Below are 13,137 nucleotides of genomic sequence, written 5' to 3'. Positions count from 1 at the left end.
ACAGTATAATAGATTTTGCAATAACTCAATCAATTGATTTAGACATGTGGGAATCAAAAACATTATAATTTAATAAATCTTCACGTTAAATTAATATCAAATATTTTGTCCGTTAGTAATAGTAGTTCTTGGCAGTGGAGATAAATTGAGTTACATTTTTTTGGTTCAATTCGTTTAACCTGTTTTTCCTTTGTAGGTTAAATACTTAATCATCCTACATTTTGGTTGATGATAACACACTTTTAATGTTACTAATATACTTGTAGTGTTTTATAATTTTCTATTGCGTCTAGATTTTATTAGAAATATTTTAGAAAATGTTTGTGTCTTTTAATTTTTATGATTAACATTTTGAAATGTCGAATAAAACAAAAGGAATATGAAAAAAAAGGGGGTTGCAAAGTAAAGGGCCAAGCATGCGAAGTCTTGAGTTGGCCCATTTTGCATGCCTTCTTTGACAGACTTCCAGTTCAAAGTCAGATGATCAACTCATGGGCTTGATTTGCAGTCAATTCTTTTTAGACTGGCCCGTTTAATAAATCTACAAGGACACCGTTATTTTTCTTCACAATCAGTTTTCCTCTTTTTCTAGAAGTTTATGATCTATTGCCACTGATTTTGTATTTAATCGACTTCTTAGGTACTGATTTGTATGCTTTAAGAGATAATTTGTTTCTTTTATTAAAAGCACTAAATTGTTTTGTTTCAAAAGTTATTATCATTCATCAACATAATTTGAAGGTTAAATTATTGATAGTGTTCTTAAACTATTTGCAAATTTTTAAATAGGCCCATAAACTATTGTTTTTTTAATTGAGCTCCTGATTATGTATATTTTTTAATTAAGTGTCTAGGATTTCTAAAACCACCGCAAATAGTCTTGTTGTGACAATTTTAAGCTGTCAAAAAGTAATTCCAAAGACTTTTGTTTTAGTTTAGAAATTCAATTTAAAAAATAATTTAAAAACCTATTTAAAATTTTGCAAACCTACTAAATAATTGTGGGGCGGGGTGGATCCAACATTCCAACTCCCTTATTTTTTACTCATTTACGAACATCATGGATTGCAAAATCTTTCAGTTTATTCTTTGAACTACACTAGTTTCCTCAATCTGCCCTTCCTTTTAGTAACATCACAAACTAATGATTTTTTATGTTAACCTATTTGATTAAAAAGTATTAAATGCATGTTTAAAATTAAATATTTTTAGATAGTGTTTGTTGTGACTTTTTTAGGATCCATTTGATAGAGAGGAAAAAAATGAAGTGAATAAAAATATGAGAAATAGAGTAGAAATTAACAGTGTTGGGTGGAATAGAAATAGATAAAAGACAATAAAAGGGATAGACAATGAACAAAAATAGATGAAAAATATAGTGAACAAATGTTTAGTAAATATATTGATTCATTAATTTTTTTAGTAAAAACTATTGGTCCAAATTAATTAGTATTAAGTTCTCTTTTTTTTTCCCTTCCAAATTACTTTGGAAACAAATACTTTAAATAAAATATTTCAATTATCATCTAATTATTTTATCACGAAATTTTGTTAACATTTTAACTTCTCTTTGCTTTACATTATCGATACATAAATATTAAATCCTTAGAATAATTATCATTCTTATTTGAATGAAGAATGTAAGTAAAAAATTCTCAGATACATTAAGTAGAAACTGACAAATTGAACAGTATATAAATAAGAAGGTTCCATATATATATATCTAATGCTCAAAGATTTTGAATTAAGTATAATTTCAAATTCATTTATGCATTTGTTCCTCAGTCACTAATGTAGATCGCTTCAGTGATGAAAATCTCCGGATATCAGTGATTCAAATAATAATTTTAGCGTTAAATAAACAAGATATTTTCAAGTTTTTCCTTTGGGGAATTGATCGACAATCACAATTTGATTTTCTCTGCTAGTAAGTGAACAAAAATATATCTAATTAATTTATTGTGGTTGGTCAAAAGAAATATATTATTGGAATGAAAATATATTTGATCAAATCGACAAAGACATAAAGTAAAGAGATGCGTTTGCTTCATCAGAAAAGGAAAAGCATCGACGGATAAATGATAGAGTCAATAAAGTAAACTTTCAAGAAAGGAAATTAGCTAGATATATATCATCATGGATATCCTAATGATTCGCACCCTATATATGTTGATGCCTGGGGATCTGCTAGTTAAATATGTGATCCTGGTACTTAAATTATGCCTAGAACTTTGTCAATTTGCCCGTGTCTTTACAAGAATTAACGATGACGTGCTGTTGGCTTGTAGCCTCAAGGATTTATCTTCTAAACCCATTATGTATAATTCCTTGCCTTTAGTGCTTGTCACGTTTCTATGTCTTATTAATTATATGCACGCTATCGACATAATAGAGACGATGTAGAGTAGGGCTACTGTGCCAACATGCACACCAAGCTGACACGATCGATATATATATAATTATTAGATGCAAATTAACTTAATCATCTATTTATGAACTTAATAAGAACACGTCAGTGATAAATTTGAATTAAAATGCTACAGAAAATCAATCACGCTAGGACGGTCGGCCATTTCTAGTGGTTTTAGTTATTTGTGCTCGGGATTATGCCAGCATGCACCTCACTAAGTAATCGTTGTTTATAAACTTGCGCAATGATGAGAAATTGAAGATATTGATTAAACCCGACCGAAATGATGATTCCGTTTGAAGGTGACCATTGTGGCTTATCAAAATCTTCATGCATAGCCAGCTTTTGAAACAAGGTGATCGAGAAGAGAAAATTATATATGTAGGTCACTCTTACCTTTCCGTCTATGTCATGATGATACCTCTAGCAATAGCATTACCTTCGAGACAAGTGACCATAGAACTTAAATAAATTAAAAATCTCCTTTTGTAAATCAAACCATTAATTAACATATAAAAGCATATGGGATTTCAGTCTTTAAAGCCCGCTTTTACGTGGCATCCATCATTGTAATGATTCCCATAGAAAACCCTCATTCTAAAAGTCCTAGAAAGAAAGCATGTGAATTAACCAAAATAAAGTAAAATAAAAAAGATGAAAACCCCTTCGTACACACACAAGCTTCCTGACATAAAGTGGTAATAATGTATATAACTGGGTATCATTTTCTTCTTTTAATATCTTCTTTTTCCCTTTTTCTCTCAGAGAAAATGGTGCCCCAGCTTGAAGTCATATATGGTTTTGTTGATCAGACATTCTCCGTAGATGAAGGGAGAAGTGGCTGAGTGAGTAATGTTTTGGCATGGCTTGAGGACCTGATACCACTGTGCTCTGGAGTAGACGTAATTGCAGCATGTTCCTTTGCAAACTTTCTCTCTTCGCTTTTACCCCACAAGACAAAGTACAGTCCCACAACGATCAACACTGCTCCTATGATCCTATAATAACATCACAAATTCGATCCACATAGCCATTATCAATCAAAATTAATTGGAAGGGACTTTTCTTTTCTTTTTTTGTAATAAAGTAAGTATGTGTCTAAAGAGAAAAAGATCAAAGGAGACACGGCACCTTACATTCAACTTCCTATGAAAAAATTTATAACTTTTTTAACATTCTAGAACGCGGAATCATTAAAAGTTGTTCATTTGGATTTCTTGGCCTTTTCTCAGTTGAGTCAGTTCTCTTAACCGTGCCTTAGCTCTAGCTTTACTTGTTGTTTAGTGGGTTTTATTTATCATTTTCCAAGTGCAAGTGTGATATTCCATATAATTAATTATTTTTATTTGTAAATTATTTGTCTAAGTACATATTTTGGAAATATACTTTTAAATAAAAAAAATATTATCACATTTTAACGTTCATAATTTTTTTATTAAATTGCTATGAAAATATTTAAATGATCATAGCTTTTAAGCAAAGAAAAAAATATTAATTACTTTATTTTTTTCCATTCGTTTCACACCTTCTTTTGTGTTACTTTTCTTTCTTTATTATATCACTACTCACAATTTAACATGTGAAATGAATAATTTTCTTAAACTAATTTATAGATATGTTTTAAAAGTTTTAAGAAGAAGAAAGAAAGCAAATGATATGAACAAGAAGGGGATTAATTAAAAAAAAAAGAGAATGAAAAGGATAAGGAAGGTAGGACGAACCCGCCCAAGTAGAACTCTTCGCCTAAAGCAAGGGAAGCCATAATAGCGACAACAAGAGTTTGAACAGGCTGATACACCGCAACGAACACAGGGCCACCTCTGTCAATGCACCATATCTGTACAGCGAAGGCAATTCCAGATGCCACCACTCCCTGCAATGTATATTAACATTAACATTAATACACTAATACACACCGGTGCAGCCACCTTTATATATATATATCTCCAGAATTATATTATTGCATAAGTGCTTTCGAATAATACACATATCATTAATCATTTCACAACTCAAACGCATGCATACAGACAACTATAGAGAGAATTTTTTTTTATTATAATTAAAGCGACCAACTTTAATTTGTTCAGTTTCTATGAAATTATATGGAGAGACTTTTGTATATTAACAATTCATTACGCGCTTTAGATTTTACTCTTAAATTAGTATAGCAATATAAATAATTTTATATACTCTTGAATATGCAGAAAATTTTCAGCCAGCCCCAGTTTTTTTTTTTTTCAATTTATCTTCTTCAAAAAGTAAAAGTCAAAATATAATTCAATAAACCTCTTAAAAGTAATAAAATAGTAATAAACAAAAGTCTAAAAACAGAGAGGACTAGGAAGTGAAAACAAGCTAGGTTGAAATCAATCCCTCATAGTAACAAACTAATAATATTAAATTTATGAATGAGTAAAAGTAACTGACCGCATATAAAATAGTGAAAACTTCTCCACCAGATTGGAAAATCCAAGCCTGAGCATCTCTTTCAACGATGAGAGCAATGACAAGGAATTGGATGAGTCCAAAGAAACATGTATAGGAAGTGACAGAGAGGCGAGCTGGGTACTTCTTGAGTACAGGTGCTTGGAGCACAAGCCAAGCAGACCAGGACAAGCAATGCCCTATGAGGTAGAGGCACCCAAGGGTCCAGTTCTTCCCCTTTGCATCTCCCAGTGATGAGAGTGTCCCAAACTCAACTACTACTGAGCTCTCACTCTGTAGAGGTGGACTTGGGCTATATATTGTTGGACCCTTGTATAGTGTAATCACCGTCGCCCCAGCCACACAGAATATCGTTCCCGCCACCTTCGCTATCCCATCCTTTCTGTTCAGCCTCACTTGCTCTATCCTGAAATTCAATTTCATTTCATTTGTAAATATCATAGCCTAGTTAGCCCTTAGGCTATGCATATTATACATTATAACCATATCCTATTTAATGTTGTGCATGCTTCTTGCTGGTGCAACAAATGAATAACAACAATTAATTTATAAGGGCTTGCCTGAGTATGACTGCCATGAGAAATGTAATGGCTGGGACAGAGTTCTGAATCGCTGATGCAAAGGTTGGGGATGTGTTGTCCAAGCCAAGCAAGTAAAAACCTTGGTTCGCTGTAATCCTGTGTAATGCAAAATATTAATATTGATTAAAGGACCATCCAGTCAATAGTCTCTGCAGCTTTACTTCTACCTTTTTTTCTTTTTTCTTAAAAACAAAAACAAAAAACAGTAATATATACATATTGTTTTCCTTACTTTTTCTTTTCTTTTCAATCACCTAAACCTAATTAATTGGAAGTGATATAAAAAAATCAACATACCCGACAAGTGCCAGAAGAAAGAACTGTAAGAGGAAGTTTAAAGTAATGGCAGGTCTCTCCTTCCTGGACAAGAGAAAAAAATGTTGAGCAATGCAAAACAAACAGCTGCTTGTAACTGGAAAGTTTTAAGTTTTAAGAGAATTTTATATATATCCTCTTATAAAATGGGATTAATTAATTGATTAGTTATATATGTTAGGGGAGGTAGCATGGCACTAATTACTTTTCCAAGAAGTAGGCAAAAGGAAGGAGGAGGAGAAAAGCAATAATGTTGCGGTAGACTGGGAAAACAAGTTTGCTAATGCCCATGTTAAGGGCAGCTCTTGAGACCACATGAAAGCCAGCATAGCCAAACTGCAGGGCCAACATGGCCGCATGCAGCTGAACCCGTTCGGGGATGGAGCACCACATTCTGGAAGAATAGGCTGAGCCTGAATCAGCCATTGAAGATAGTAAAAGAAGGGAGCTAGGGAGGAAAGTGGTGAGGAGGAGATGCAAGAGTTAGGATATAAATATAGTGAAGGGAGAGTGGAGAAAACAAGTAGGCTGTGACCCACTCTCACCCTAAAAAGGCGCTATGTCAACTGTTGCTACCCTTCAAATGTTTCTGCTTGTCTCCCACATTCTTTGCTCTATTCCTCCCTCCTTCGCTCACAAGACAACCCCCAATTAAACTTCAATTTCAATAAATGAAAAAATTTAAAATTATAAAGAGTGATCAGGTGTGTGTTTGAGCTAGCTAGTCAGAAATTATGAGAGGGAGAATTCAAAGAGATTGCGGTATATTTTGTTAATAGCTTAGTAGTAATAGGTTAATGTTTTTAGTTAATTAAATGTAAAAAAATCCATTTTATTCAATGCTTTTCAAAATTGGGTTTTTTTATTTAGATTTTACTTAGACTTTATTTTTTCACTTGATTTTGTTAGACTTTGCATTGAGTTTGTTATCTTTGATATCACCTTTAATAATTACTTTAACAATTATTGTTGGAGTATAAATATAAAAGCCAAGTCTTACATTAGATACAAATAATGATAAATAAGTTGAGTAAAAATAAAGAAAATCAACAACCTTGATACTTGAATTAAATATGGTGTTAAGTTTATTTTGTATAGTTTAATTTATTCTCTTTTTTCTCATCTTGCGTTTTTCTTATGAAGAGATTGTTAGTTTGGTTGCTCCAACCTTAGTCGGATAAGTTTGTTATATGCTGAGAAACTTGTGTATCATGCTATTAGTTTGAAAATTAAAAACGAATTATGGTTTGAGATTGATTTAAAGATGAATCGTAATTCGTATTTGATGTGAGATTGTGGACATCAAGAACAACAGAAATTACTATGTAACTAACATGGTTCTTGACACCATGCCAATAATGATGATTGTTGAGCAATGACCGAGCCACCATTGATAGATAGCGCGCACGAGTGGAGTGGTGGATGCCCCATGCGTTCTCATCCCCATGAAAGCCTAAACCCCACCACACTCCCCCCACCCTGCAATCCTTTACTTTTACTCCCTTTTTTCCTATTCTACAATTTGTTATGACGGAGGAAATATGTAATTATTGTTTAATGACTCATTTAATTCCTATAGTCTCATGATTAGTATATTTTTAGTCTTGAAAGTAATTTTTTTAGTCACTATCATTTATATTTTAATTCTTTTTTTAGTTTTTATAATTTACATTTTAATTGTGTTTTAGTCATAGTTTGAAAGTAATTTTTTTAATCTTTATCATTTGCATTTTAATTCCTTTTTAGTCTCTATAGTTTGAAAGTGATCTTTTTACTTCTTATACTTTATATTTTAATTCGCGTGTAATCCTTACCATCAAAATATGACTAATATTATCAATTATAATTAATTACAAAAATAGTAGTAAGTAATTTGTAACTAATTTATCGCAAGATAATTTGTAATAAAAAATAGTTGATAATTTATAGTTAATTATTTTTATATATTTTTTTATAGTAAGAACTAAAATGTAATTAAAATACAAATTATATAGATTAAAAAGATCATTTTCAAACTATAGAGACTAAAAGAGAATTAAAATACAAATTATAAGAACTAAAAGACCACTTTTAAATTATAAGAATTAAAAGATAATTAAAATGTAAATTATAAAGAGTAAAAAAACTACTTCGAAACTATAAGGACTAAAAAGATATAGATTGTGAAACTATAAGAACCAAATGAGTAATTTAACCATGATAAATTATAAATGTCTGTATTTTATTATTCTACGATGACCCGTCTCTAAAGTATACTATGGTTTTGTGCTAGCTTCTTTTTCTAGTACTCACATTATATAATTCACGAAGCCGTACCATAGGTATAATATATGCTGAAATATTTTGCAGCTACTACCTCCACTATAATCAAAAATGAAGTTAATGAAGTGTTCCCACTCCCAAAGTTAGCATAATATGCGGATTGGTTGCTGAAATGATCCCCTTCGCTTTTAACAGACATAATGCAGCCCCTCCTACCCCTTTTTAAATCAGACCACTGTTCAAATATTAAAAGGGGAAAAATTAATCCCGGAATATATGATAGTACATCTTTAATTTATTAATTTGAAATTTTAAACGTGAGATGATCGATAAAAATCAGAGAATGGTGGATAATATAAGTGAAAGCAAAGTATAGCAACACGATTTCTTTAACAGGTTCACTCTCACATACTATATGATAGTATACGATTTCTTTTTGTAACAAGGACACATTAATTGCAATTGGTTAAAAATTATTAAATTATGAATGAGAAATATCAAATAAAAGATGAAACACAGATAATTTAGAATAAGAGTGTTGGACGAGCGTATTGTTAACTTTTAGAATAAGAGAGGGGTGTCAATTTGTTTAGTGTGTGTTTAGGCCTTAGTAAAATTGATTTTACATATTTGATTTTGAAGTAATTTCTAAAATTACTTTTCAAACTTTAATATATAGTCTAAATTACTTCAATTCAAAATCAAATTTAGCATATGTTTATCCAAAACAATTATTTTTTGGCATACATGACACAAAGTTAAAACTTATGACTTAATTGATAGACGAAGATGTGCATAGGTAATTTTGGAGTCTTCCTTTGACCACCTAATGGCATCTGATGTTTTGAAGCATAAAATAAAGATTTAGTAATTAATTGCATATGTATCTGACAGCCATGCTATACTAGTAATTGCATTCTATGACAAAAGCTGGGTGGAGCAGGAACGACATACACTGCTCTCACCCTGACCGAGGCCCGTTGGGGTCTTAATTGCGTTTCCGCTAACTTATACACACCTGACAGCTAAAAACTTCAGATGAATATTTGGATAAGTTCCTTTAAAAACACTCCAACAAAAGAAAATATGAAATGAATTTATTCATATTAAAATAAATTATTCATTAATTAATTTATAAATATCATTTCATTTAAAAAATATACATGAGAGAGTTTCGATAAATTAACAAATGAAGAATTTATTTTAATTTATTGAAAATTTTATCTTTTTTTTTCTTATTTTCTACTCTTGAAAGTACTTCTAAGAAAATTTCCCTAAACAAGTCCTTTGCCTCTAATTTCCACCTTCTTCGATTCTCTGCCGGACTCTATGGAGACGACTAGAGGCATTTCAATATTGGATTATGCTATTATTTCAATACTATAATACAGTATATTGGTAAACCATTGTTCTTACAATTTAAGTATAAATCATGTCTAACAATACAAGAGAGTGAGGTAATGATTATTTAATTAAAATATTATGTGTTGAAGATCTATATCGAATACCAACCCATATGATTAAAATAATAATAATGTATATAAATAATGACAATTGTAACTTTATAACTTAGCGCTTTTAGTATTAAATAAAGTTTAATTTGAAATTATAAGATGGTAAAGAATATATATTTACATAGCCTTCGTTGAAATTTGAAACTTTCCACATCTCTTTTTCTAGCCTTCGGGCCGGAGTGATACTTAGAAATTTTTTATGGAGTTAAGGCTGATATATATATTTTTGTAGTAATTACTAATTTGCAAGGAATCACACCGCGCGGGCACACAAAAGGTGTAACTTGAAGGATTGATTTTAAAGAGTGACGCCAACACTGCATGTGCACTGAGTACAAGTGGCAAATTAGAAGCCAACAGTTGTGGTCCAAATCCTTCATGCACAATCGTTCGCTGCCACCATAGGCTAGCTAATCCTTGCAAAGTGGCATTGCACTATAGTATCGCAAATGTTTGTTCCTTTTTCTTTTTAATTATGAATGAACGAAAAGAATAGAGAAGAGTTGAAATAACTTCTAAATTGGATCTAACACGTAAATTATTAGTAACAAATAACAAATATCACGAGATTCAGTTGCAGAGGCACCATCCATGCCAAATAATATCACATAAAAATCAGTATTATAACCTAAGGAAAATTGATATACATAGGTCATAAAGGCCTTAGGTATACTTTGGAACATTTCACTTTTAACCACCACCTGCAAATACTGATTTCAACATCTAAATTCTTGTAGGTATGCCACCGAAGTTAAAATAACTAAGTTTGCAGTAATTAAAAAAGTTAGATAATATTATTTAATTTTATTATTCTCAAATAGAAAATAAGATTATTTTTAAATTATTCTTTTTTAAACTTGTTATCAGAAATAAAAAAAGAAATCATTAAAAATAGAATTAGAATTAGACAAAAAATATTTTAAAAATAATAATATTAAATATAATAAAATTAGTTAAACATACTTATATTTAAGTCTAATATATAAGATCACATTCTTATTTATAAGCTGTGAGGAAGTATAAGGGTGTTCAAGCAATTATACCCTCACCGTATAGTGGTTTAAGACGTCTCTTTTTCAAGGAAGCAACGATCATTTGACTTCCCCTAAGGGTAAGGGGCTACTAAAGCAAGTTGATCATGAATAAAATTGAAATGGATTTTTCTTGTTTATGAATTGATACCCAAGCAATTAATGTGGACAATTCATTGGCAATATGCCTAGTTCAAATCTAGCTCGGCCCACAAATTTGTTGTTTCGTTATAAATTATATAATTCATTCATTGTTATCTGAAAATGACTATATGCTTTGATATAGAAGAATCAAAATATGAAACATTCCTAACTAATTGTTCAAATAATAAAGTAAAAATTAGGATGGTTGATCCTAACGAGAATTGTGATTCAATAACCAACTTGCACAATTAACGATTATTTGAACCAATCATAGTGATTAAGTACTCAAAGAATGAATTCTAACTAATTAACGACAATAAACTATTTCTAAAAACCTTCAAGGTTTTGAAGTAACTAGATGACAATCTACACATGAAAATGACTAGGGATCAAATTTCCCAATTCTTCATATACGTACTTAACTCTAGTTCAATACAAACATGTTCTGAAATTGAAGTTTGAAATAACAAGGAAAGACTAAGCTTGATTCCTTGAACAGAAACCCCTGAGCAAATCTTGGTTTTATTCCCTCAGATAATATTAAATCCAATCAAACATAAATATTAAACGCAATAATTTATCATAACACACATAATCAATAAACTCAATTCCCAGAGCAAAAAATTTGTGTAAATCTTTCATAGATTCAATTTTTCTCCTCTGTTTTTCAATCATGAATGGAACCCAAAGTCAATTTAATAGGGACCAATTAATTAATGTATTGATACTCTGATTAGAAATTTTCATGCATTTTCTCGTTGAGTCCAAATCTTAGAATTGACAAATCAAGCAACTCAACCCGATCCAAGTACACCATAATAGAACTGTGAAACCAGGATAAGACGAGCTAGCTTGAATTTCCTTCAAGATGTGAATTTGATGGCTTAGCCTAGCCCTCAGTTGGGCCAACAGGCCAAATTACCTCTAATTAAAACAAACAAAAGAATAAAATTATTATTTTGAATATACAAAATCTATGAAATATATTTATTCATTTATTTGTTTAAAAAATAAGCTCTCGATTTCATCAAATCCTTGATTTAGTAACACACATAATTTTTCAAATCCTTGATTTAGTAAAACACATATTTTTTGTTGTTATTCATCATCATTATTAATTTATTTCAATTATTTATCAATCACTTCTTACTCTTTCCTTTCTTGCTTTATAATATCTAAAAAGAAATTATGAAAAAAATATCACTACATTGCTTTCCACTTTATCAGTTTTTTCACTAAATTTCTAACTTGCAATTTTTTATGGCACCATTCCCCTTTTAAAAAAATAATTACACTTTTAGTTCCTTAATTTAAATTTTGTATGATTAATTTTAGTATTTGAAACTTATCAAATAAACATAAAATTTTATTAAAATCATCTAAAAAAATTCCTCTCAAAACTTTAATTTCATATATATACTATAAATCTCTTCAAGTTTTTTTATCAACATTTCATCACATTTCTAATTTTAAATTATTTCATATTTAAAATATCAAATTTGCTTAATATATATTGAACATATAATTAAATAATCTAAAGGGATAAAAATATAAATGAAAAAGTAAAAGATGAAAGTTAGTTAAGGTTAACTTTGTTTAGCAGATGAGCTAGTTTATGCCAATTTAATAATGAAAGAGATGCTGCATGCCGCCCATTAATTAATATACGTTATTAGTACGTAATAATAATGTTATATGAAACACATAATATCCGTTGACTATAAATTGCACGATATGCTGGTTGGTTTAAGTTTTTTTGACACAATGGTAAACAGCGATGATTAAAATGTTGAAAAAAGAGGGAATAAAAAATGGAATCAAATCAATTACCAATTGAATTCATCCGAGGGACGACGCTATTCCTCCCCATGCCCGAGCATACATGATGTTGAAAGGCGTGAGCTTTGACGCAACGAGAACCAAACTTGATGTGCTTTCCAAGGTTGCATTCATTGCTTAGTTCCCACTGATTAGCATGTACACTTTTATTTTGGTCATGTTGGTCACTTATGTTAAGTCATCTTCAATATGGGGGATTTTTAGTTGTTCTGATAGGGATTACTATCTCATTTGCATGCAAAGTTGATTGAGCCTCTTTCTTGGACTAGTCTTGGATAGTATACCTTACTTATTAGCTAGTAGTAGTAGTAGCTGCTTTTTTAATTGGGGCACAAGACATGAATCAATAATAGAGTGACATTAGTGGTGGTGCGTGGCCGGTCAAATGCTTCAATGAAAATATTACCTTACCAAAGCAACGGTCCGCATTAGTTGTTGACATTGGAGTATTATTTGTAAAAATGAGCTAGCAATGCCAAATCCTCAAGATGTTTATTTTTTGGGATAGATCCATAAAAGTAATATTGGCACAAACATTCAACCTTTGTTTGTAGGTGGATATATAATAGAGACTTGAAAGGGAATGCTCAGCAGAA

General features: G+C 30.6%; 1 protein-coding gene across 1 annotated transcript; it reads right to left on the bottom strand.

Annotated features, from left to right (window-relative positions):
* Nucleotides 1-2,867: 2,867 nt before the first annotated feature.
* On the bottom strand, nt 2,868-6,242 carry LOC114408610 (protein WALLS ARE THIN 1-like). Its single transcript, XM_028371712.1, has 6 exons — nt 5,957-6,242; nt 5,734-5,796; nt 5,416-5,532; nt 4,838-5,261; nt 4,132-4,283; nt 2,868-3,408 (listed from the first exon to the last, which is right to left on the bottom strand). The coding sequence occupies exons 1-6, from the start codon at nt 6,175-6,177 to the stop codon at nt 3,219-3,221; spliced, it is 1,167 nt and encodes a 388-aa protein (XP_028227513.1). The 5' UTR covers nt 6,178-6,242; the 3' UTR covers nt 2,868-3,218.
* Nucleotides 6,243-13,137: the final 6,895 nt, after the last annotated feature.

The sequence above is a fragment of the Glycine soja genome, chromosome 4, assembly GCF_004193775.1.
Source record: "Glycine soja cultivar W05 chromosome 4, ASM419377v2, whole genome shotgun sequence".
NCBI lineage: Eukaryota > Viridiplantae > Streptophyta > Magnoliopsida > Fabales > Fabaceae > Glycine > Glycine soja.
The sequence above is the reverse complement of the archived record's forward strand: the minus strand, read 5'-3'. Positions and strand labels throughout refer to the sequence as shown.